The sequence below is a fragment of the Trichosurus vulpecula genome, chromosome 5 (assembly GCF_011100635.1).
Source record: "Trichosurus vulpecula isolate mTriVul1 chromosome 5, mTriVul1.pri, whole genome shotgun sequence".
NCBI classification, from domain to species: Eukaryota; Metazoa; Chordata; class Mammalia; order Diprotodontia; family Phalangeridae; genus Trichosurus; species Trichosurus vulpecula.
In genome coordinates this window covers 255,418,728-255,445,802 of record NC_050577.1, presented here as the reverse complement: position 1 = coordinate 255,445,802, position 27,075 = coordinate 255,418,728, and the positions used below count along the sequence as shown (strand labels likewise).

The 27,075-nt window shown below is 40.2% G+C and overlaps 1 protein-coding gene across 1 annotated transcript in view; it reads right to left on the bottom strand.

The window, feature by feature from the left end:
* WIF1 (WNT inhibitory factor 1) overlaps positions 1–16,480 on the bottom strand; it is a 114,368-nt gene extending 97,888 nt beyond the window's left edge. Inside the window, exons 1-2 of the mRNA XM_036761476.1 lie at positions 16,333–16,480; positions 15,737–15,876 (exon numbers count right to left, since the gene is read on the bottom strand). Coding sequence (XP_036617371.1) covers positions 15,737–15,876; positions 16,333–16,480 — 288 coding nt within the window. The remainder of the gene's footprint in view (positions 1–15,736; positions 15,877–16,332) is intronic.
* Positions 16,481–27,075: the final 10,595 nt, after the last annotated feature.

The window sequence follows — 27,075 nt, the reverse complement described above, 5'->3', positions numbered from 1 at the left end:
CTAGTCAGCTAAGAGTGGTTAGTTGAATAAAAACAGGCAGTAGGCTGAATTTGGCCACAGGTCAAAATTTGCTGTGCCTAATCATGTCTGACTCTTTGTGACCACCAGGCCCTTCTGTCCTCCACTACCCTTAGAAGTCTGTCCAAGTTCATGGTCATTGTTTCCATAACACTCTCTATCCATCTCATCCTCTGCCATCTCCTTTTCCTTTTGCCTTCAATCTTTCCCAACACCAGGGTCTTTTCCAATGAGTCCTGTCTTCTCATTGTGTGGCTAAAGTATTTAAGCTTCAGCTTCTGTATTTGACTTTCCAGTGAATCACCTGAATTAAGAACCACAACTCAAAAGTGTTGATTCTGTTGCACTTGACTTTCCTCATAGTCCAACTCTCATAACCATACATTGCTACTGGAAAAACCATAGCTCTGACTGTGTGGACCTTTGTTGGCCAAACCATGTCTCTCCTTTTTAGTATGCTGTCCATATTTGCCATGGCTTTCCTTCCAAGGAGCAAGCATCTTTTATTTTCATGGCTACAGTTGCCATCTGCAGTGATCTTTGAGTCCAGGAATATAAAATCTGACACTGCTTCCATTTCTTCTCCCTCTATTTGCCAAGAAGTGTTGGGATCAGTTACCAAGATCTTTGTTTTTTTTTACTCTCAGAATATTAAGTATAGAACAGTTGTCCAGCTGCATTGGTAGAGGGAGTTTCATTACGTACACTAGCAAAATCACAGGTTTGGCTTTTAAAAAAAAACAAACAAAACCTTTTTGAAAATAGATCTGCCACTGCCCTGATGAAGACATTTCCTGTCTACCAAGCCAGTAAATATTACTGAAAATAAGACTAAAATTCAGATATAAACCCCTCCTGATGATATTTGTTGTTTTTCAGTCCATTTGGTCATGTCCGACTCTTCATGGCCCCATGGACCATGCTGTCCATGGAGTTTTCTTGGCAAAAATACTGGAGTGATTTTCCATTTCTTTCTCTGGTGGATTAAGGTAAATGGAAGTTAAGTAACTTGCCCAGGGATATAGCTAGTTAGTGTCTGAGGCTGGATTTGAATGTGGGTCTTCCTGATTCTAGGCCCAGTGCTCCAAACCTTCCCATACTTTACACTGACATACTAAAACATTCTGAAATCTAACTTGTCCCAGATTGAAGCCAAGAAGAACTCAGTATCTCAAACAAAATCCCTAGGAAGAGATCCTCGGCTCTGTTACGTATTACCTATTCAACTTTGGACAAGTCATTTAATTTCTCTGGGCCTCAGCTTCCTCATTTGGAAAATGAGTAGGTTGGATGAATTATCTTTAAGACCTCTTCCAATTTTAAGTCTATGATTTATGGTCCTTTGGAACTAGAGGCTATATGGCCGCTTGACCTGCTCTAGGAGGAAGCTAAAGTACATCTCAAAATGTATAAATAGGGGCGTGAAACATCCACCAAACCTCCCCTCACTCACTAAACAAAGAGGAACCCACCCAAAAGTGTCAGGGATTGACCAATGGGTCGCTTGCTGAGCTCTGTAAGGGACAAGATCATTTTCTCTTTCATTTACAAGGGAAGACTGCAACTTGCTTTTCATTCCACCTGATGATTCTTGCAGGGCTTACTTGGCAAGTCTCATTAGCTTCCAAGCTAGGCTCCTCTTGTTCAGGGATACCACTATTACTACTACTACTACTACTACTACTACTATTACTATATCTACTACTACTACTATTTCTACTACTACTATTACTATTACTACTTCTACTACTATTACTACTTCTCCTCCTACTACTACTATTACTACTTCTACTACTACTACCATTACTACTACTATTACTACTTCTACTACTACTACTACTATTACTACTTCTACTACTACTACTACTACTTCTACCACTACTATTACTACTACTATTTCTACTACTACTATTACTATTACTACTTCTACTACTATTACTACTTCTCCTGCTACTACTATTATTACTACTTCTCCTCCTCCTACTACTACTACTATTACTACTACTACTTCTACTACTACTATTACTTTTACTACTACTACTATTACTACTTCTACTACTACTACTATTACTACTTCTCCTCCTCCTCCTCCTCCTACTATTACTACTACTACTTCTACTACTACTACTATTACTACTTCTACTACTACTACTATTACTACTTCTCCTCCTCCTCCTCCTTCTACTACTGCTATTACTACTACTACTTCTATTACTACTATTACCACTACTACCTCTACTACTATTATTACTATTACTACTACTACTACTATTACTACTTCTACTACTATTACTACTTCTACTACTACTACTATTACTACTTCTACTCCTACTACTACTTCTACTACTACTATTACTACTACTACTATTACCACTACTACTTCTACTACTACTATTACTACTACTTCTACTACTACTACTACTATTACTACTATTATTACTTCTACTACTATTACTACTTCTCCTCCTCCTCCTACTATTACTACTACTACTTCTACTACTACTACTATTACTACTTCTACTACTACTACTATTACTACTTCTCCTCCTCCTCCTCCTACTTCTACTACTGCTATTACTACTACTACTTCTATTACTACTATTACCACTACTACCTCTACTACTATTATTACTATTACTACTACTACTACTATTACTACTTCTACTACTATTACTACTTCTACTACTACTATTACTACTTCTACTACTACTACTATTACTACTTCTCCTCCTCCTCCTTCTACTACTGCTATTACTACTACTACTTCTATTACTACTATTACCACTACTACCTCTACTACTATTATTACTATTACTACTACTACTACTATTACTACTTCTACTACTACTACTATTACTACTACTTCTACTACTACTACTACTATTACTACTTCTACTACTACTACTACCATTACTACTACTATTACTACTACTACTACTATTACTACTTCTACTACTACTTCTACTACTACTACTACTACTACTACTACTACTACTATTACTACTTCTCCTCCTCCTACTATTACTACTAGTACTACTACTTCTACTACTACTACTACTATTACTACTTCTCCTACTACTACTATTACTACTTCTCCTCCTACTACTACTCTTACTACTTCTCCTCCTCCTACTACTATTACTACTTTTACTACTACTACTATTACTCCTTCTCCTCCTACTACTACTTCTACTACTACTATTACTACTACTACTACTTCTACTACTACTACTATTACTACTTCTACTACTACTATTGCTACTTCTACTACTACTACTACTATTACTACTTCTCCTCCTCCTCCTCCTCCTATTACTACTTCTACTACTACTACTTCTACGACTACTATTACTACTTCTACTACTACCACTATTACTACTACTACTACTAGTAGTATTACTACTACTGCTATTACTGCTACTACTACTTCTACTACTACTACTACTACTACTTATAATAATAATAATAACACCTGACATTTACATATTGATTTGGGCAGCTGTGTGGCACAGTGGATAGAGTGCTTGGCCTGGAAGACTCCTCTTCCTGAGTTCAAATCTAGCCTCAGACATGCCTAGCTATGTGACCCTGGGCAAGCCACTTCAACCTGTTTGCCTCGGTTTCCTCATCTGTAAGAAGAGCTAGAGAAGGAAATGGCAAACCACTCTGGTATTTTTACCAACAAAACCCTAAATGGGGTCATGAAGACTGGGATACAACTGAAACAACTAAACGAGAACCCTTCATACACTTCAGATTCTAGGCTCAACAGGACGTACTATCTCCTGCTTCCATTTCTTTGCAGAGGCTATTTTGCATGCTAGAAATGTTCCCTCTCCTGCCTTCTAAGGTCCCTTTAACAGCAAGCGCATGCTCTCCAATCGTCTACCAGATACTCCAAAATGTATGTTTACTAGGCAGATAACCCTAACTATATCCTTTTGGACTTCTCTGTGATACCTTCGAGAACCTCATCACTGGGAAATCTCACCATCCTGATATTCGAAACTTCTATGCTAGCAGGATTTGCCACATAAATATTGCCACATAAATATCAGAACCTGATGGAGACAAGTCAAAACTCCACAAATAGGAGTAGAAGCAGCATTATTATGTCAAAAGAAAATCCTAGACAAGAAGAGAAAATTATACAACTTCAAATGTGATGGACATTTTAAAAGTGCCTACGACATCCAGGAACTGTGCTAGGTTCTGAGGAAAACACTGTGTTGACAGAAGACATGGTGCTGACCTCAAGGATCTTACAGTCTTAGGGAGATAGGGCACCAACACAGATATCTAAAACAATATCATGTGACAAGTGAGATTACAGAGTTTCAAAAAAAGTGCTATCTAAGGTTGAAAAATTATGGAAGATTTTCTGGAGGAAATGACATTTGAGTTGTGTTTTAAAAAAAAAGGTAGGAATTCAGGGAGTGAAAAGGAGAGGGGGCCTTCTAGACACGGGTAACAACATGGGGAAGCAAGAGGGAAGAGAGAATAGTCCAGTTTGATTGCACTATAGATTGTTCGAAGGGAGGTAATATAAGCCTGGAAAAAGTAGGGTTGAGTTAGATTTTAGAAGCCCTTAAATGCCAGGACAATACCAGAGAATATCTCTTCTGTGACTATAGGAAAGGAAGAACAAAAATCTCCCTGGGTGTCAGTTTCCTATAAAATGAACAGTGTTGGATCAAATGGCCTCATGCCTGTGAATTCATGCCAGATTGACTCAATCGACAAATATTATTGAGTTCCTATTATGAATTGGTAAAACAAGGACAGTGAATGAAACCATCCATACTCACACAGCTGTTGTTATTGTGTGTCCTTTGTTCTGGAAGAGGACCATGACCTCAGGAAGGTGATGCCATGATTTGCAAGTGAATTGGTTTTAAGTGAGGAAGGGCTATGCAGAGTCAGCAGCCTCACTTTTTCCTCCAGAGCCATCTGGGTCCACTGGCCGGATTGAGATGACTGAAAATGCCCCGCCCCCATATTCACAGGGATCTTTCAGTGAAGTAAGAGGTTAGGTCATTTGCTATCAATGTGAGTAGTGGATGGGTGCTAGACTTGGAGCCAGAAAGATCTGAGTTTCAAACCCTGATTCTGACTCTAACTAGTTGCATTACCATAGGCAACTTATGACCTTCCTGGGCCTTAGTTTTCTTATTTATAAAATGTGAGGGTTGGACTAGATGGCCACTAAGATTCCTTCCAGCTCTAAATCTATGGTCCTATGAGTCTATCCTCACCTTTAGTGCTTGTTAGAACTTGACAACATAGACTTTAGTCACAAGCCGCATGGAGAGCCTTGCTAGAGTTAGCTAGATGGTGGACATGTGAGCATTGGACCTGGAGTAAGGAAGATCTGAGTTCAAAGCCAATCTCAGACACTTAATAGCGATGTGACCCCAGGCAAGTCACTGAATATATCTGCCTCAGTTTCCTCAACTGTGGAGTGGGGATAATAATAGCGCCTACCTCCCAGGGTTGTTGTGAGGATTAAATGAGATAATATTTGTAAAATGCTTAGCATGGTGCCTGACTCATACTGTTAGCTAAATGCTTACTTCCTTCCAACCTACCAAATCCATGTCTACTCAACCCATAACGAGAAGGGTGGTTAAGTTCAAGATATGACAAAGAATAAAAAGCCCTTATTCTCGGATCAACAACAATACCCTAGTTGTGCTGTTATGTGAACCTGCACATTTGCACTTAACCCTGACTGATTCCAAGCCCAGACTCTATTTCTTCGTGCTCAATTTAAATCACTGGATGCTGACCACCTACCCAGATGCTTGGACTTTTTCTGACCTTGACTTTCTGTTGCCTCTGGATGTCTAGACAAATACCCCTCCAAAAATCTGTTGTTTATATGGGTCATATCTATTGATGTACACCATATTAGAAATTCAAATAGCTGCTAATAATGGAAAAGAGGGTGGGGAAGAGGATCTCCATGGTCATTAGCTTTGGCATTAGTTGCTAAATGTTCATTTTACTTCCTTCTCTCTTATTTGCTGTGACTCAGAGAACTTTAACTCTCACTTTTCTCCCCTATGTCTATAAAAATGTTTCTAAGGGACATTATATCATGTTGACTTTGTCTCTTTAAGATGCATTATTTTGGTGGGTCTAGGCAAACCTGCTCTATGATGCTGCATAACAATTTGCTGACAAACTTTGAAATTCTGCTTTCTCGAAGTATGAGAAAATATCCCAGTTACAATGTATAAATCAAGTTAGACAAACCATTCCTGACTTTAAGCCTGTAATCTGGAATGGCAATGGATGGATTTATCTGAAATATCCTTTCTAGATAAAAATCAGCTCTTCAAGCAGTTTTTCTTATTGAAAACTCTTTGTAGTCATCCTTTTTCTATCTTTCTTCTGTTTTTTATTGGACATGGGCATCTGTCTGAGCTGTAAATTTCATTCTCTCCTTTTGGTCCAGCATGTGAATGGGACATAGACTCATTAAAATCCTCAGATTTCTTTTTAGATTCAGTTTCTTGATCTCTGAGGGGGAGGGGGATGTCCTTCAATAATCACTGGACAAAATTTCTCAGGACAGCCTTTAGTCATGGATCTGAAGAGAAGAGATTGGAGAATGCATGGGCATAATGAAAGTTTCAGTCACGTTCATCCTGTTGCTTTTAAGGTCAAGGAGATTGTGTATTTAATTTGACAGCATTTCTCAGTTTCACTAAATGCATTACACCCAGTTCTCTGGTGTGTGCTTTCCCCAGCCATAGAGGAAAATAAATCTCCTCTTTCCCCTGAAACATAATTAGGAATTCTTGCACCTTGAACAAATGCAATTAAATTTGGTAGGGGATTGGGGCAGCTAGATGCACAGTGAGTAGAGCACCGGCCCTGGAGTCAGGAGGACCTGAGTTCAAATGCAGCCTCAAACACTTGACACATTTACTAGCTGTGTGACCTTGGGCAAGTCACTTAACCCCAATTGCCCTGCCTTCCCCCTACCAAAAAAAAAGAAAAAAAGGAAAAAATTTGGTGGGGGAGGCAATAGTGGAGAAGACAGTCCAACTGTGGGTACAGTTCTGGGAGGGCGTATGGCCTGCTCTGAGAGACTCTGGCTTATATACCCCATTGATTTGGTGGAAGAGTAGGCTCCAGCAAGTGAGACCCTGGGGTTGGTGTCTTTGTGGGAGGGGTGTGTGTGTGATCATGCCAGGAGACCAGAACTGTGTGGCAAGGTGAGGGCACAGCAGTGACTGTGAAGAAGCACATTCACTTTCCTGTTTTGGTGCCCCACAAATTTTATGGCATCTTTATGCCCAACTTTTATATCTTAGTTTTGTACTGTAAACATTCAAGCCTCTTGACCTTAAGGAATTTAGTAAGATATATTCATAATTACCATAATACAAGGGAGAGCATAAGAGAGAAGTATAATAAGAAAAGTAATGAAGGGAAGGGAGAGGAAAGGGAAGGAGAGGGGAAGGGAAGGGGGGAGAGGGGTTGGAGGGGAGAGACAGGAGGGAAGGGAAGTAAAGAGAAGGGAAGGGAAAGTCTTCTTGATTCCAGGTCCAATGCTTTATCCAACCTAGTAGTACCTTCAACTAAGAGAATCAGAGAAGATTTATATAAGACGTGCAAGTGAACTAGAACTCTAAGAAAGAATTACGGTGAAATGAGACTGAAAATGTAGGCTGGAACCAGAATATGGAGGGCCTTGAGGGAAAGAGCCTAGAGTCTGTGTTTTTTCCTATGAGCAATGAGTAGTTTCTGATGGTTTTTGAATAAAGGAACAGAGCAGCCATGCCTGTGCATTAGGTTATTGGAGTTAAAAATAGTAGAAAGTTATCAATAGTGTTACCACAGAAAAAATCGGCGAAGACAAAGAGTGAAATGTTCTTGGATTTGACAGTTAAGAAGCCGATGATGACTCAGGAGAGAGCTGTTGGAGCAGAGTGGAAAGAACCCAGGCCAGATTGCAGTGGCTGAAGAGTGAGCGGATAGTGAACAGCAGTGGCTGCAATGACTGTAGACTACTTTTTCTAGAAATGTCAGTCGTAATGGAGAAGAGGAAGAATTTGAGAACGTGGCAGGGTCAATGGAAGGTTTGCTTTTAGGATATGAGAGATCTGAACGTATTTGCATGCAGAAGAGAAAGAGATAGTGGAATAATGACAGGTTGCAGTTGGACAAGAAAAGGAAGGCTAAGAGAGAAGGGATTGTTTGTTGAATGATGGCTTAAGGTCCCAGAGAAAAGGCCAAGGGATGGTATCAAGGGCAAAAAGGGGAGAGACGAGCCCTACACTGGCATTCGGGGAAGACATCATTGAACAACAGTCCATTCCCTCTTATAGAATAGGAATATTGGGTTTTACTAATTGTCAAACTGCCTAAGAGATTCAATTACAGCACACATTTCTTCATTTCCTCCCACTGTATTTTCAGAAGGGTGCCTTGATCCCAGATGTTTTCAAATCACCACACCTCTCCTTTTTAATATGGACACTAATGCATCAAACACCAAATTCTCCTCTGAGATATTTTCAGTATAATGCACAACAGTTCTCTGTTTCAACTCTGCAAGCAACCAAAAGAAAAAAAATACAAGAACAAACACCCATGGATGCCAATGAAGGATTTATTTACCATAACTTTACACCACTACTTAAAGAAGCAATAATGTAGTTTACATTTATCCCATGTAAATTACTATGGAACCAGATGTAGCTTACAAGGTGCCTTGTAACTCATCTCCTCTAAGCAATAAAGCCTTTTCTTTTTTTTCCTCTGGCAAAGGTTCTAGAAACTGTTTTCTATCAGCAGATACAACAGATGGCTGGCACATGCCTGCTTTCCTCAATGAAGTGGGATCTCCACAGCAATACTCTTTGATCCTTAGTGGCATGTCTACAACACCACGATGCAAAATACCACAGCAGAACAGAATCTAAATATTAAAGGTTTTAGGCTGTGCTTTTGATATGAGAACCTCTTTTTAAAAAAATCGTGCCCACAGTATGTAAACATATTCACATTCCCACTTTGAAACTGGTATAGAGGTCAGAAAATGAGGTATTTCCTCTGTTTGGTGACAGAAAACTACAGTAAAGATACTACTGTAAATCCCAGGGGTGCAAAGGTATGCAGCTTGGTCAGGAACTTCCAAAACAATCATAACTCCATTAGGAAAAAATGTGAGCAGTACCCATTATGCGACTTAAAAAATCATAAGTGTTACCATAACTTTGGAGATGGAATGAGGTGTTTAACGGTGGTAGGCATTTCCTTTGAAGATTAAGGGGAAGTATACTTAAATTAAAATTCATTCTCTGTGCCTTTGATTTGATTTTTGTCAAAGGCATGGGGGCAAGGAAGAAGAAAATATTTCAATATAAATCTCCCCACAGTTCAGCCAGATCAATGGGACCTCTCGGTGTGACCGAAGGCAGCAAATCTGAATGAGCTGAAGCTGTGTTATACAACGCAGAACAGTTGCTTGGGGGCCAAAAAGGCTCTTATGTTTTGAGGCCACCTTAATGAATGAATGTGATGGTGGCTGATTATGTAGTTAATCATTTAGCAGAGTGGCCATATAAACAATTTTGGATTTTTAAAAAATGAGCCTAGATTTCAGTAAGAGGATCTGATTCCAATTTCTTCTCTCTCCTAGTGTTTTTGTTTGTTTTACTTTGCAATGAAATTCAGTTTGAGTGTTAAGGAGTAGATTTATTCAGAAAGATGTCCATAGGTATTAAGTACTTTCTAGTTCTCATACTGGATATTTCCTTATTTCTGATAATATTCACTAGTTCAAAAAGTCTTGAAGTTGTATTGATTTAGAACTGGAAAGGACCTTAGAGCTCATCCTGTCCATCAGACTTATTTTACAGATGAGGAAAGTGAATTTCAAAGGGGCTAGATGGCTTGCCCAAAATCACACAAAGCCAACAAGATTTAGAGTCAGGGCCTCTGAATACAGTTAGAGCCCACTTTCCACTGCCCACACTTTGAAATTGCCAATCAGATTAATTTTATTTACTAGAAGCAGGTGTGAAAAGCTGATGGGTGAGTCATGTAGAAAGGCTAGAAAGGAACTGCCCACTAACAAATTGGTTCCCACGGGACCACAAATTACTGGCTGTTCAAGAAACCAAAAATGTAATGGAATCAGACCAGTAGTCTAGCTAGCTCATTGGACCAAAAAAATGGAAAGAACAGTCACGAGATCGATTCTGGGGTCAATGACTCCAGCGTTTCAACATGGTAAGTGATCAGAATGTGACTGAAGATTTGCCCATTTTGTTGGGAGCATAAATTATGTTCCCAACCCTTCCAATATTGTTATGTTGGTATTAATAATGCAAAAGAGCTATAGGGTTAGACAGGTTGGTGCATGAAGAGAGCTGGTTTTGGAATAAGTAAGATCTGGGTTCAAGTTTTACCTCTTACACATACTAGCTAAGATGACCCTGGGCAGCTAGGTGGTACAGTGGATAGAGCCTCAGACACTAGCTGTGTGACTTTAGGCAAGTCATTTAATCCTGTTTGCCTCGGTTTCCTCATCTGTTGAATGACCTGGAGAAGTAAATGGCAAATCGCTTCAGGATTTTTGCCAAGAAAACCTCAAATGGGGTCACAAAGAGTCAGACATGACTGAAACAACTAAACAACATAAAGAACAAGTCACTGAACCTCTTGAGTAGTCCAGGCAACTAAGCAAGAATGTAAGTTGCAAAGCAGGTGCCTACCTGACATCAATGAAATCAGGAGTCAAATTAAAAAAAAAAAAAAGGACCCTAGCATAGACTAAAGTAGAGATGTTCTGGAGCCAGCTTGGGCCATCTCTGGTTAAATTTTTGGTGTGAGCTTTTAAATCTCCAAAACAGGCAAACACCACAAACAAGGGCTTGATTTATTGTTCTGTTAGTTAAATCGACTTGAGGAAACAATGGAGAAAATGTTAATAACACAGATTAAATTAAAAAGCGTGTCCTGCACTTCTAGAGAGCTGGTTGTTAAATATTTACCAGCATACCCCTGGACTAATGAGTGCATATTTATGTGTCTGTTCTTTGTTCAGGGTCCAAGGTGCTATACGTAAAGTCCCTTAGGCAGAAACAAAATATTTTCATTCTCTTCCCACGTCCCTTACAAAATATCTCAATTTCATTTTTGGAATATTTTGCAATTGAGTAGACAAAACACCACCATTGACTTCTAGTGGTTATAAAGATTTATGAACAATGCATAAATGTTATCTTAGTTGTGCAAAGAGAGGAAAGGGCAAGATCCAGGTTATAGGTTTAATCCCAATATGGGCCGGTTGATATTCATGTAAAAGATCTATTCCACAGGCACGGATTTCACCATTAACTATGGTCAATTACTTCAATAATAATAATAATAATAATAATAATAATAATAATAATAATAATAATAATGATGATGATGATGATGATGATGATGATAGTAATAATGATAAACTGTTCGCTCTCACTTTGAAGGGGAATTATTTGAAAGAGTGCAGTTCCATATGAACCTGTGGTCAACTTAAAAAAAAAACAACTGAAAAAATGTCCCACTGAACCAGCATCAGGAATATCATCTTCCAATGTGAGGAAAAGGACCTTTTTAAAAGACGTTAAATCCAGCACGGTGTAGAGGCTAGAGAGCCAGCTCCAAAGCAGTGTGACCTGGGTTCAAGTCACACCTTTGATACATACTGGCTATGTACTACTATGTGTTAAGTAGGCGCTGTGCTAGGTGCTGTGGATGTTGTTGTTGAGTCATTTCGGTCACGTCTAACTTTTCATGACCCCATTCAGGGTTTTCTTAGGTTTACCATTTCCTTCTCCAGCTCATTTTACAGATGAGGAAACTGAGGCAAAGAGGGCTAAGTGACTTGCCCAGAGTCTTGTGTCTGAGGCCACATTTGAACTCAGGTCCTCATGACTCAAGGGTGAGTACTCTATCTACTATGCCACTTAACTGCCCAACATTACATAACCAGTATGTGTCAGAGACAGGATTTGAACCCAGTTCTTCTTGACTCAAAGGCCCATTATCCAGCACCCTATGATGCCTCTCATTAAAGAGTTATAGATACCCGATAATAAAAATGCTCCTCCAACTTAAAATCTCATGGGAAAGAGAGTTATAGTGGATAGAGAAGATTAAGAATGATGGCAGGAAGGGGAGTTTTATCATTGGAAAGTAAGTCTTCAGAGACAGAGGTGGGAGGTTTTCAGGTAGCAGAGGCATTTAAGGCTTTTCAGGAAGCCTAGAGAGAATTAGCAAGCAATAGGCAGGAATGTATCAGCAAACTCTTTGGAGACTATTTTAAATTGACCCACAAAAGTTATTCATTTGCTTACTTTCTTTAGTTAATTGCTTTAATTATAGGATCATAGATTATAGTGAGAAGGAAGCTTTTGTTGTTCATGAGCATTTTTCATGATTTCATGGACCATCGCATGCCATACCCTACTATCCTCCACTATCTCCCAAAGTGTGGCCAAGCTCATGGTCATAGAAACAAACTTACTGGTCCCCTAATCCAACCCCTTTGTTTTAGCCCAGAGGATCTAAGTGACTTATCTAAGGCCAAACAGATGGTAAGTGGGAGAACTAGAATTTAATACCAGGGGTTCTGATTCCATATTCAGATAAGTAGTGTACAGTGAGGAAAAGCAAAATGATACCGAAAGATTTATTCGGATATACATTTAGGGCATACTTAATACCTTTACAAAATCAGTGGACATAGAGAGAACATTGCATAACTGTCAACTCTAAAATCTGTATCTTTTTCTTCAAATGTATTATAAAAGTTCCTAGACTGATACCTGAGTAAAAAAGAAGATAATGACCTCCTCCAGTAGGTATTCTTAAAGCTTTCTCTAATTTTGCCCATGTGATACTAAAATGTCTGGATAAAAAGATTAAAAAATCATCCAATCTCCCAGATTTTTGTTGATACACTGGAAACATCTTAATATTCAGAATCATTTGGACAAAGCACCTGCACTACTTTGGATTTTTTTTAACCTTTTATTTCAACGAACTTTAATACCATGTCCTCATTCTCCTTACATCTCCCTCTATGCTGAGCATAATGCTTTGCTCATAGCATGTGTTTAAAAAGTTGTTGTTTACTGAATGAGTGGGTTAGCGTCACATAAGCCCAATTACAGATGATATGCAGATATCCAAGCAATATTCAAGATACTATTTTCCTTTCATTAAAGAGTCATTCCATTATGTTTTGCATCACATGTATAATCAATATAAAATTGCTTGCCTTTTCAAGGATGGAGGGAGAGAAATTGGAACTTAAAATTTTTAAAAATGAATGTTAAATTTTTTATATGTAATTAGAAGTATTTAACAAAAAGAATAAAAATATAGTAGGAAAACATGTGTCATCCCAGTGGATCTTTTAAAGAAAAAAGCACAGTGTTCCTTCCTGGTACTGAAATTGTGTGATTTTATTGACTGAAATTTAATTGATAAAATTTTATATTTGGGATATTGAGAAACATCTGGCCATTTGGCAGTCTATCCAGATGACAGATGAGGCATTGTGGTGTAGTAGAAAAAGATGGATTTTTTAAAAAAGATAGTCTAGGCTTGAATCCAGGCTCTACTGCTTAATAGCTGTGTGACTTTGGGCAAGTCACTTAGACTTTCTGGGCTTCAGTTTCCTTATCTGTAAAAGATGTTGGACTAGATGACCTCTGAGGTCACTTCCAGTTCTAATTCTTATGATCCTGTTAATATGTCCCTTCTTATCAGCTTGTTGTGGCATAATATAGAAAAAAAAAACTTCAATCTCCCTAACTAGAGAAGCCTGACTTCAGCAAAGATAATGAGATAATTTAATATTGGAGATAAAATTTCCTAAAGATTGAAATAACAACACATCTAAACATTTTAGACAAGTAAACAAAAGATTGAAGAAAGACAAAATGTTGACTCAAATGCTACTCTGACTTTTTTTCCATTCTAGCTTTATAGTCTAACAAAAAAAGTACCAGTTCCGAGATCAAATGATATCCTAACCTATTTATATCCAACCGATTACCTGAAGTCTGCAAACCCTTGCAATGCCTAAAACACAAGGAGGGAAAAGATAGCATTTCAGCTTTTGTTCAGAAGTTCCCTATTTAGAAGGTTGAATCTCAAACAAAGAAAGTGATTGGGTTTTTTTGGTCTGCATCTTCAAGGGTTTTCATCCATTCCCAAGGAGAGAGGTGTTACTCAAGCTACCTTTTAAGACAAATATGAAGCAATAACAGGATAGGTCAAATTTATTTTTTGAAGTAAACCAAAATCTTAATATTGAGGTATTTTAAGCAGCTGTCCAAAAGATTTTAGATAAAAGAATTAGAACACAAAGGAGGGGAAATTGGCCAACTTGTTTCCATGATCCAGATTTCCATCTGTAGACAGTTTGCATGCTTGTATTTCTCCTTCCTTAATAACAGATCTGACCTATTCCCAATACTCCAATACAACAATTTTTTTTCTTAAAGGTCATAAAGAAGTAACCATAATAGTAAGGAGGAAAGGGTTCAATATGTTAAAAGAGAGGACAGTTATATCATAACTAAAATGTGTTATTGGTAGGTTAAATACAACAGAAGATGAAAAGATAATATAAATTTAAGCAGTTTTTTTAAAGAGCAAAGTTGAAGAGGACAGAGCCAAAATGATTGTGCCTATGCTTTCATAAAGCAATTAAACTGAAAATGTCTCTCATTATATAAGAGTTATGTTAGGAAATGCTTGCTGGACAACACTTGATACTAATCATCATTTTTCTAGCTTTTGAATTTAAGCTGAAGAAAGAAATGTTACCATTACTGTGAATAATAGGCTAAATTTTACAAATTCATAGATAAAGTATTATTTATTCCACATTTCTATTGTCAGTTCCTTGATTATACAAAGACATGTAGTCAATACATTTTAAGCCTTTACTAAAGTTAGACATCATTGATGTTCAATTCAATTGCTATCTATTCATAAACCAGATAGAGATGAACACAATGCTGAGAAGAAAATGCTATGCTTCCTTGTGAGAATAAACCATACCCTATTTTTCCGTTATGATTTAAAATTATTTAAAGTAGTAACTCTTAGAACCAATTGCCACCCAAAATATTCATACTTTCTAGTCTTGATCCTCATCTGAGATTTTTGGTAAGTTTGCTTTCAGGTGAAATGTAGTCTATTAATATGTTATGTCATGTATCATGTTCATGTAAATTATATAACATGGAAATTACTGCTTCCCTTCATGCAGTTTAAATTGTATATGTTGGAATTTGCTTAAAGTTCAAATAATGCTGCATTATTTGGTCCACGTTAAAATCTGGTGGCATTTTGACTGCTCCTCTAAATTTTAATATTAAGGACTCAGTGAAAACACCAGTCATATTAGCAATCACCAAATGGTAATGCATCTTACTTCAACATACAGCATGTTCCTGGACAGAGTTTCCATTATTTTTGTTAGAATTCTGAATTTATCTGATTAATAATGCTAAAAACAAGGAACTTTGTCTTTTACATATTTATGTGAAAATCATGTGAGAAATCATTTTCTGATTACAGTATTCTAAAATGATCATACTAGGTACTTTACAGTATTGTTCCTGCTTCTTTGCGGGCAATGAGACTACTCCAGCACACCATTCCACACCCTTTAGAAATGATCAGTACTTACTTTCCCTGTGGCTTGCCAGGTAAAATTCATGGAGTGAATATTAACCGGAATGGCTGGCATTCTCTGTTGAGCTTTTCTGAAATCATGAGTGAATGGGGCCATTTTGCCCTCTGAAACAATCAGAATATCCTCTTCAAAACCTGTTTTAGAAAACAAACCAAAATGTGTGAACTTGTAAGAGGGAGGTCCTATGTTTCCAGAAACACCTGCCTTCCTTATCTATTTCTTATGGAACAGCAAAGCTACAGAGATGACCATTCAGCTACATGGGACAAGAGTGATGCTTAGGACCGATGTTTGCTAAGGGGAAAAAACGTACAAGAAAGTGATGAATGAAAGCAGAGGCTGTATATACAGCCACACTTAAGGGTACCTAGAAAAGTAGTCCGTGAGATACAAGAAATGAAGAAACATGTTCAATGAAGTTCCTTGGGGTTTAAAAAAACAAACAAACTGGAATTTAAGGAGTTTTTCAAAGAGAAAAGTACCATGATTTTGAAAGCCTTTGTTTAAAGTCAGTGTTGTTATAAAGGTATATGAATTGCTCAAGACCCTTCCTGCTTAACTAAAGTGGGAAAGGTAAAAGGCGATCTTACCTATGAGGACTCTTGCTTGGTGAGCATCAATCCACATGTACAAGCTGTCTTCTTGCTGTGGCCCAGCTTCAGTCTGTAGGACAAAAAGCCAAGGGAGGATGCTGCAGAGCCGCACTGTAAGAGAAGAGAGGAAGCTTTCCCTGGCCATGCTGGTCAGCGGAATTTATTGTTGGTACTTCGCTGAAACTCTGGCTTCGCGCAAAGTCGCCTCAGCCCCACCCGCTTGAGCTTGTTGGTTAATGCGCTCGCTCCTCTTCTCCCTCTACCCGGGCTGCTCCGCCTTGCACCGCTGATTCTGTCTTTTGGCCTCTCCTGACTGCTGAAAAAGCAAGGATATGAGCTAGAGAAGGGGGGCGGGGTGGGGGGGGGTGAGGGAAGGGGAGGGGGTGAGAGGAAGAAAGGGGGAAAGAGAGGAGGAGGGACTGGAAAAAGGAGAGTGAAAAAAAAAACCAACTCCAGTCAGAAAATCCGAGAGAAGCAAGACAGTACGGGAGGAGAAAGGAGAGAGGGAGGGATAAGAGAGAGAGAGAAGGAAATGGGGACAGAGGAGAAAGAAAGAAAGAGAGTCAGAGTCAGAAACAGAGAAAATGATGCAGAGAAAAATGAGACAGAGACAAAAAATGAGACAAAAACAAGGAGATAGAGAGACAGAGACTGAAACACAAAAAATTGAGGAGATAGAGACCAAGTCAGAGAGACAGAAAGACAGAGAGATATGGAGACAGAGACAAACGGGGAGGGAGGGGGGGGGAATAAAAACAGATAAAAAAGAAAACGAACAGGGAAAGAGAGAAACAGATAAAAACAAGGAGAGAAATAGAGACAAGAGTCAGAGACAGAGACAGAGACACAGAGACAAAGAGAGACAGCTCTCACTCTGAGTCTGGGAAAGAGACGTTAGCAACAATGTCTCCGGGAGTAAGATGCTGGGAAACTAGAGAGAGGGTGAACTAGAACAAGAGGCCAGGGATCGGGCTGCTGTTTCAGCACCTTATCGGTGGCGCAGGAGAGACCCAAAGTTTGGCACAGACCAAGTGTAGCGGAGTGCCAAGTGCCAAGTGCCAAGTTCGCTCCCTGAAGTCTCCGTAAAGGGAAAGCGCACGAAAGAAAGAAGAGACTTCCCGCCCCCAAGAAGCCAGAATCGTGTTGGTGGAGGCTGTAGGAACGAAGGCTAAGAAACAAGTGTCCTTGATGGTCCCGCTCCCTTTCCCTGAAGGACTCCGACCTTGGAACTGTTCCTCTGCTTTACTCCCTCCAGTGAAGAGTTGGGAGAGAAAGGAGAGAAGCAAATGAAGAAGATTAATTAACGAGATGAGAGTTCCAATTTGTGGGGTGCGAAAATCTACGAGAAATAAAAACCCCTTCATACTCTTAAAGCCATATTCATCATCTCTTCACCTTCTCCCCGCGCATCTTTCTTCCTATACAAAGATTCTTCCTCTAAAACAGCAGCAAAAGGCTTTTACCTGTTTACAAAGATTTCATCCGTAGTTAACCCCCATCCTCACTTCATCCCATTTCCTTTTGTTCTATTAGAGGCAATCCCTCTCAAATCTAGTAGAAGGGAGACTCAAGTGCTAAACAGCCCTCAGCTGGGGCAGCTAGGTGGCTCAGTGAGTAGAGCACCGGCCCTGGAGTCAGGAGGAGCTGAGTTCAAATTTGACCTCAGACACTTGACACACTTACTAGCTGTGTGACCTTGGGCAAGTCACATATCTCCAATTGCCCTGCCTTCCCCCCTCCAAAAAAAATACACTAAACGGGCCTTGGTTTCCTCCTCGGTAAAATGAAGGGTTTAGATACCATTGTCTCTAAGACCTAGGAATCCTGTTGAAAAGATGAGGCTCTGCTATTTAGGACAAGCAGCCTTCCCAGTATGGACTAAATCAAAGCTGTATTCCAACTCCACAGTCACAGGAGCATAGATCTAGGGCTGGAAAGAACCTCAAAGTCCCTAAAGTCCAGGGGGTCTTAACCTTTTTGTATGTCATGGACCCCTTTGGAAGTCTGTCCCTTCTCAGGACAATAATTTTAAATGCACAAGATAAAATACATAGACACAAAATTATATTAAAATGCAATTATTAAAATATTTTAAAAACAAGTTTTCAGGGGATCAGGGGAAGAACCCCTCATCTAGTCCAATCTTCTTATTTTACAGTTGAGGAAAGATGAGGCTGTGACTTGCCCGATGTCATACAGATCTTAAATGAGGCAGAGTTTGAGTCTGACTCCACAGTCAATGTTCTCTCCAATGTTTCAGGCACTAAGTCAGTCAACAAGCATTTATTAAATGCCTGCTATACACCGAACTCTGTGCTAAGCAGTGTAGTTCCATGGTTGTTGATAATTTTTGTTTTAAATGTTTCACATAAGAACTGGGCTGCCTGAAAAAATTTCTCTGAACACAGAAATATATCCCTGAGCCCTACTATGTAGTATTAAGTGCCCAGCAATCATGAGAATCCTTCAATCTGGTTGTACTTTAATAGACTTGGAGAGCAAGCATGCATAACTCAACACCATTGAAACCTTAAGGTTTAGGACAAAAACTGCATCCAAACCACAGGTGTTTTCAGGACGGTGGCAGGGTATGCAGGGCCCCAGGAAAAATGCTCCACTCTTGCTTCCCTCCTGACCCCCCCCACCCCGGACCTCCTCCTTCCCCCAAAGCAAAAGGAGCCTAAAGGTTTTTTTTAAAATGTCAGAAAGTTATAGTACTGAGAAAATCCTTGTTTACTTCTCTTTGTTCTTCAGCACCCTACCTCCCCCTGGACAAATGCCACAGACTGAGTGTCTGGGTTAGAGGTTGTGTTTCACTTAGTTCTTTGTGGGAGAGTGGATCCCTAAAGAAGAAAAAACAAACAAATCCTGAAAACACAGAAGCAGGAAGCATACATTCAATAAAATAAAGGACACTAGGCCCTTGGATCACAGAAGTCATTAAACACCCCCAAAACGGGAGGTTTTCCAATTAAGAAAAATTATTGGTCCAAGGAGAAAGTTGACTTACGGCTTGTCCTTGAAGCATTTCTCTTTCGACTGCAAATGCACAAATGTTGTCATAGAGTATTTTTAGGATGAATAAAATACCATAATCCTATATTTAAGTCAGCCATGAGTGAACTCAGCATTTTTGAAAATAAATAAAATTTGTCCATTTGCAATGTTTTCCAACTATTCTTCCTATAAAACAACAAACTGTTCTAATGTGTCTTAAAATATTAATTAATTAATTATTAAAAATTAAAATATTTAATCTGTCTTAAAATTAAAATATTAAAATATTTTCCTTTACAAGGAAGGTAGAATTGTTTTTTAACTTCAAAGGACGTATTTTCATTTACATGATAGATTAAAAACACATTAGGCATCTTTTAAAGGGTTTTTAATGACATAGGCTCAGTTGGCACTTGGTATTATATCTTAATATCACAAAATAACAGATTTCCTATTCAACCTTGCAGGTGCGATTTTAACAGAATTTTTCAGTTAACTAGGATGCTGCCTAAGGCTCTATGGCTCTCAGTGCAAGGAGGCCCTCTACAGGTTGTTCTGGTCAACTACAAGTTGATAAATTAAGCAAAAAATACCCCTGCATCAAAGATTTATTTTCTTTTGTATCGAATGAGGGACTAAATTCCCTCCCAATAAGCCCCCTCTAGGAATGGTTCTTTTCCAGCAGTAGAATTTAATGTTGCTGATTATCAGCTATAATGTAGTACAGCAGAAAGAATGTTTGATTTGAAGTCAGGGGTCCTGGGTTCAAATCCCAACTCAGTCCTTTATTGCTATATAACCTTGAACAAGTCACAACATCTACCTGTTGGTTTGAGTTCTGCCCCTTGGGACCAAGCAGAAACTTCTTGCTCTTCCAAAGGATAGCCTGTCAAATATATAAAGGACCTATGATCCTAGATTTTATAGCTGGCAAGAACCTTGGAGAATACCTCGTATACAACCCCTTCATTTCACATGTGAGGAAACTGCAGCTTATAGTGGTTGTGACTTGCCTGGGCTAAGCAGCAGTCAGGATTTGAACCCAAGTCCTCTGATGCCAAATACAAATATCATTTCTGTCCCAGGCCATTGTCTTCCATGAAAATAGATATCATGGGGACTCCTAAAGCTTTTCTTCCCCAGGCTAAATATTCCCAATTTCTTCAATTGGTCCTCAAGTGATGTAAACTCAAAGCCCTTCACTATCCTTGGTGTGCACCTTTGAATTCTCCCCAGATTAGCAAAATCTTTCCTAAAATGTGGCACTGAGAACTGCATATCCTGCTCCATGGTTAGGTGGTGCCACAGTACACAGACTACTAAGCCTGGAGTCAGGAAATTGCCATTTTCCAGTTGTGTCCAACTCTTTGTGATCCCATTTGGAGTTTTCTTGGCAAGGATACTGAAGTGATTTGCCATTTCCTTCTCCAGCTTATTTTACAGATGAGGAAACTGAGGTAAACAGGGTGATGTAACTTGCTCAGGGTCACACAGCAAGTGTCTGAGGCCAGATATTGACTCAGGTCCTCCCAACTCTAAGGTCTTCTCTTCTCCTCTCCTCTCTTCTCCCCACTCTCCTCTCCTCTCTTCTCTTCTCTCCTCTCCTCCTCTTCTCCTCTCTTCTCCCCACTCTCTTCTCTTCTCCTCTCCTCCCCTTTCCTCTTCTGATCTTCTCCTCTCCCCACTCTCCTCTCCTCTCCCTATTCTCCTCTCATCTCCTCACTCTCCTCTCCTCACCCTCCTCTCCTCTCCTCTCCTCTCCCTACTCTCCTCTCCTCTCTTTTCCTCTCCTCTCCTCTCCTCTCTTCTCCCCATTCTCTTCTCTTCTCCTCTCCTCCCCTCTCCTCTTCTCCTCTCCCCACTCTCCTCTCCTCTCCCTACTCTCCTCTCCTCTCCTTTCTACAAGACAGTGCTCTATCCACTGAGCCAGAAGACTTGAGCTCAAACCCAGTCTGACACTCTAGCTGTGTGACTCAAGGTAAGTCAGCCTCAGTTTCCTCAACTGCAAGATGGGAGTAATAACAAAACCTTCCTTGCAATATTTTTATGAAGATCCAATGCGATAATATTTGTAAAGTGCTTTGCACAGTACCTGGGCACACAGTAGGTGCTAAATAAATTCTTCTTCTTCCTTTCTCCTTTTCATCCACATGAAGTCTAAGAAGCATGGAATATGGGAATACTTTCACCTCCCCATTCCTAGAGACAGCATCTCTTAATGTGGCCTAAAAGCACATTGTTTTGTTTTGACACAGTTGAGTCATGTTGAGCTTGAGGTCCACTAAAACCTTCAGATCTTTTTTAAAAATGAATTATTATCTAGTCATGCCTTCCCCTTCTTGTGTATAAAAAGTTCATTTTGCAACCCTCCCATTTGACCCTATTCAAGTTTATTCAAGGTTATCAGGATAACCAATATTCTAACTTATCAAGGTCTTTTTCGAGGCTGACTCCATCATCCAATATATTAACTACTACTTCCATCCCAGTATGTGCCTTCTGACACACGTGACCAGTGTGGCCTCTAAATCTTTGCCCAAGTCAGTGATAAAAACGTTAAGCAACAGGACATCCTTGAGGTTCTTCCACTTGAGACTTCCCTCCAAGGGGACATTGAATAAGCAGACTTCACTTGGGTAAATGCTTCCAGGTTTGTGAACTAATAACAGTTAACAATAATAACAGCTAATGCTTATATATAAGTTTTGCAAAGCTCTTTGCTTATATCATCTCATTTGATTACACACACACACACACACACACACACACACACACATCTATGTATGTATGAGCAGCTAAGTGGCACAGTGGTTAGAGGTCTGGGCCTAGAGGCAAGAAGATGCATTGGCCTTAGACACTTACTACCTAAGGGACCATGGGCAAGTCAATTAACCTTATTTGCCTCAGTTTACTCATCTGTAAGATGGGCTGGAAAAGGAAATGGCAAACCACTCCAGTACGCTTACCAAGAAAACTCCAAATGGGGTCACAAAGAGTCAGACACAACTGGAAAATGACTGAATGACATATGTATATATAATGTGTGTTTATATATAGTATGTATATATGCATGAATATGTTACATATATAGTTATATGGTGTATGCAGCACTCACGGAGGACTAGCACCTCTGGTGCTGAGCCCTTTTCAGGGCTGCTCATTCACCTTTGGTGTCCACCTGACACTCGACTCTTGCCTGTGGCTCCAAGAAGCTGTAGCATGTACATTGGCCACATCCTGGTAAAACTGTCTGGGTAGATGGGCTAAACCAGGGGTGGGGAGCTTGCACCCTCAAGGCCACATGTGGCCCTCTAGGTCCTCAAGTGCAGCCTTTTGACTGAATCCGCACTTCACAGAACAAATCCTCTGAATAAAAGGATGTGTTCCCCATCTTGGTTACCAAGGTGAGAGTAACCAATGGGCCTCAGACCTGTCAGTGAGTTAGGGGAATGTCTACCCCAAGTATGTGAAGATTTCCCTTGGATGAATGGGCAAGTGAGAAAAATTTGTTGCAATGTCCATGAAGGTAATTGCAGGTGCTATGGAGTGCTTAAAGCTTGGTCAGACATCAAAGACACTAAGGTCATCCAGTGCATCCCGGGCCATCTCCAGTCAGCTTGACTTTTGTCCTGCCACTGGGCTTTGATGACCCTGGAGGAGAGAGCAAGGCTGACAACTTTGTGTAACTCCACTTCACTCAAATCCAAGTCACCAGAAAGCTAAGACATCACCCTCCTGATGCCATTGGTCCTTTTCAAAAACGAAGGATGACCAACAATATACATACATACATGTATATGTAATACATATGTTATATATGTATGTGTGTGTGTGTGTACACATACATAATCTCACCAATTCTTCCCCATTCCTTGAATGTGCTTGTTCCATGTGTCCCACTCTCAGATTTCCTATCCTTCTTCCAGGTCCATTGCAGTTACCACCGATTCTAAGTAGCTTTCCCTGAGTCCCCAAGTCATTAACACTCTCCCTCCTCAAATTACCTTCTATGGAAGGGGAAGGAAATAAGCATTTATATAATGCCCACTATGTATCAGGTGGTATGTTAAGCATTTTTATAAATATCATCTCATTTATCAGATCCTCACAATAGTTCTGGAAGGTAGGTGTTATTATTATTTCCACTTACAGATGAGGAAACTGAGGCAAATAGAGGTGAAGTGACTTCCCCAGGGTCACACAGCTATTAAGTATCTAAAGCCAGATTTTAACTCAGATCTCCTAACTGCAGACCCAGTGCTTTATCCTGTGGCACCAGCTGCCTTATCCATGGATACATTCAACCCCCCAGAAGGATGTAAGCTCTTTGACAGCAAAAATGGCTTTTTGGGGGTTTTGTCTTTGTCTTGCCAGTGCCTAGCACAGTGCCATGCACATAGCGGACACTAAATAAATGTTTTTGAATTGTTGAATGGAAGACAAAGTTTTATTCTCAGGAGACAAAAGTTAACTCCGTTCATGTGACTGCAGAGCTCCCATTTTCCCCCAACAGTGGACAGCCACTTGTAAGGATGCAGTAGAGTGTCCAATGATTGGAGAATGACATTAAAAACTGTAATATACAAATGTAATGCAATATTATTGCATATCTCCAGCTTCCTCAGGTGAGAAGAGGAGCAAAAGTTTCTCTGATCATGTGTCTTGTGTCTTTTATCTCCTACTGGACATTTGTCCCCTGAGGGAAGGTGGCAAAGGGCTAAGCTGGGTGTCTTCCATCTGTCACAAAGCAATGATTTCTGTCTGTGTCAGCACAAGGCAATTGTTACCTCCTGCTGCCGGTCTGATTTTCCAACTGAGATGTGGAGAACCTCAGGTGCAAAAAGGAAACAACCTTCCCTTTGACGTCAGGCTTTCCATCTCCTGCTGTAACCTGTCCCTTATCCAGAAGAGGAATAGGAATTTGGTTCTACTTCTACCACCTGCTGCACTCTTTCCTGCCTAATCTCCACCCTTTGGAGGGAAGAGGAGCAGTGATGTGAGACCTCCTCTCTGAACATCTGACTATGTGCCTGACATCTCATACTACATTTGCCTCCAGCCCAGTCACCAGTCTCCCTTGGGAAAGAGAGTGACACCCTCCGTTTCCTTCCAGTGTGCCCTCTGGAATGCCTGTTCCATAGGTAACACACTTCCCTTTATCCTAAATCTTTTCCTCTCCCACTCCTTCTATCTACTAGCTATTATTGAAACCTGGATCTACCCTGATGATGCAGCCTCCATGACCACCCTTTCCAATACTGGCTGTACCTTCCTTCATTCCCCTCTGCTCACCGGTTGAACTGGGGGAGTTGCCACTTTCAGGTTTTCCCTTTACTTCCATCACTCAGTAAATTCTCTTCCTTTGAGGTTTATGTTATTCGTATCTACCACCCAATCAAAATTCTGAAAGCTGTTGTCTACGGACCTCTAAGTCACTCCTTTTTTTTCCCTTAGTGAATTTTGTATGTGGCTCACAACTCTTTTCTCCTTCCCAACTCCTACCCTCATACTAGGGGACTGCAATATACATATTGACTTTCACTCAAACACCCCAACTACTCAGTTGCTCAGCTTATTCCCTTCCTATTACCTTTTCTTTTACTCCATCTCAGCCACACACAAACATACCCTCAATCTTACTGTCACTAACAAATGTATCACCTCTATAGTCAATTCTAAAATTCCCTCATCTAACAATAATCTATTGGCTTTTTACCTCTTCCTCTGCCTTCCCTTACAAAGCCCTATTCTTTTTCTAATCTATTATTTCTTCAAATTTCTCCAAGGCTCTTTCCCCTCCACTAACCACTTTTGCCTCTTTTCCTCATCTTGACCCCTTGGTGAACCAATTAAACTCTATACCATCCTCCTCTCTTGGTTCCATGGCTTTCCTATCATTTCAACAATTATGCTTTGCCAAGACTCAGCCTTAGATCAATCCACTCATTTGCTACTTTCATTCCTGTACACATGCTACTGAACAAAGGTAGAGAAAGTCACACAACTGTTCTGAGTGGGTCCACTACATATGTATATTACACAACCTCATCTAGACCCTCACTGCTATTGTATCTATAGGGGCCTTATCAACTCAGTCTCCACCCTCCTACCCTCTTCCAAATCTTTTCAGTTCTCCTCCAATCTCCCATGGCTCCACCTCCCCCAACTCTTCCAGCTGAGAACCTTACCCCTTATTTTATATGAAAAAGAGGCCATTTTTAGTGAATTCCTTCTTCTCCTTCTTCCTCATCTCCTATCATGCAGATGCCTTCTGCCACTATCTCTTCCTTCACCCATCTCCCATGATGAGGTGATCATTACCAAGGCTTATTCCTCTTCCTACTGGACTGATCCTATGGCTTCTCATCTCTTCTAAGAGATTACCTCCTCTGTCATCCCCACTCTAACATTTATTTTCAATCTCTCCTGTCTATGGCTCATTTTCTTCTTATAGAAATGTCCATATCTCCCTCATCCTGAAAAATCCTTTGCTTGATCCTTCCATCCTGTCTAGCTATCATCCTGTGTCACTTGTGGCTAAAGTCCTTGAAAAGGCCATCTAGGGGAGTGGAGCTAAGATGGCGTCTGGAAAGTAGGGACTGGCTTAAGCTCTTCCCCAGGTCCCTCCAAACACCTGTAAAAAGTGGCTCTGAACAAATTCTACAGCTGCACAACCCACAAAATAGCATAGGGAAGCAGGGCTCCAGCCCAGGACATCCTGGATGGTTGCTGGGAAGGGTCTATCGCATGGAGCTCGGAGTGGAGCAGAGCACAGCCCAGCATGGGCCGTGCCAGGACCAACCAGACCAGGAGCCGGGCAGAACAGGCTGTAGGGCCCTGAATTATTAAGCTGTGGCAGTTACCAGACTTCTCAACCCCAAAACGCCAAAAACAACAGGGAAGGTTAGTGGGAAAAGCTGCTGGGACAAAGTGAAATGAGTTCACAGTTGGCCACCACCCCGGGGGTGGCAGAGGTGGTGCAGATCTGAGGCTGCTTCCAGAACTACAGCTGCAGTTGCTTCCAGCCCCAGGCCCACCTGGTTGGAGGAATTAAACAGCGCATCAGAGCAGGAGTGCAGAGCCTGCTTTGCCCTGCTTGGATCTGGGTTGCGGTCCTGGTTGGTGGTTCTTTGAGGAGGGGGAGTGCTGCTGTGGCAGAGCTTGCTGTGTAGAAGTAGATCTGAAAACAGCAGCGCAGCCCCTAAAGCTTGGGACAAAGTACTCTCTACTCTACAAGCAGTCATACACTGAGAAAAAAGCTCAAGGGTCAAGTAGTTGGCTGGGAACATGAATAGGCAGCGAAAACAGACTTAGACTCAGACACTGACTTTAGAAGCTTTTTTAGTGACAAAGAAGATCAAAACATACAGCCAAAAAAAGTAAAAATCCTCAAAGATCCTACATCAAAAGCCTCCAAGAAAAATATGAATTGGTCTCAGGCCATGAAAGAGCTCAAAAAGAATTTGGAAAAGCAAGTCAGAGAAGTAGAGGAAAAATTGGGAAGAGAAATGAGAGTGATGCAAGAAAATCATGAAAAACAAGTCAATGACTTGCTAAAGGAGACCCAAAAAATACTGAAGAAAATAACACCTTAAAAATAGACTAACCCAAATGTCAAAAGAGCTCCAAAAAGCCAATGAGGAGAAGAATGCCTTGAAAGGCAGAATTAGCCAAATGGAAAAGGAGGTCCAAAAGACCACTGAAGAAAATACTACCTTAAAAATTAGATTGGAGCAAGTGGAA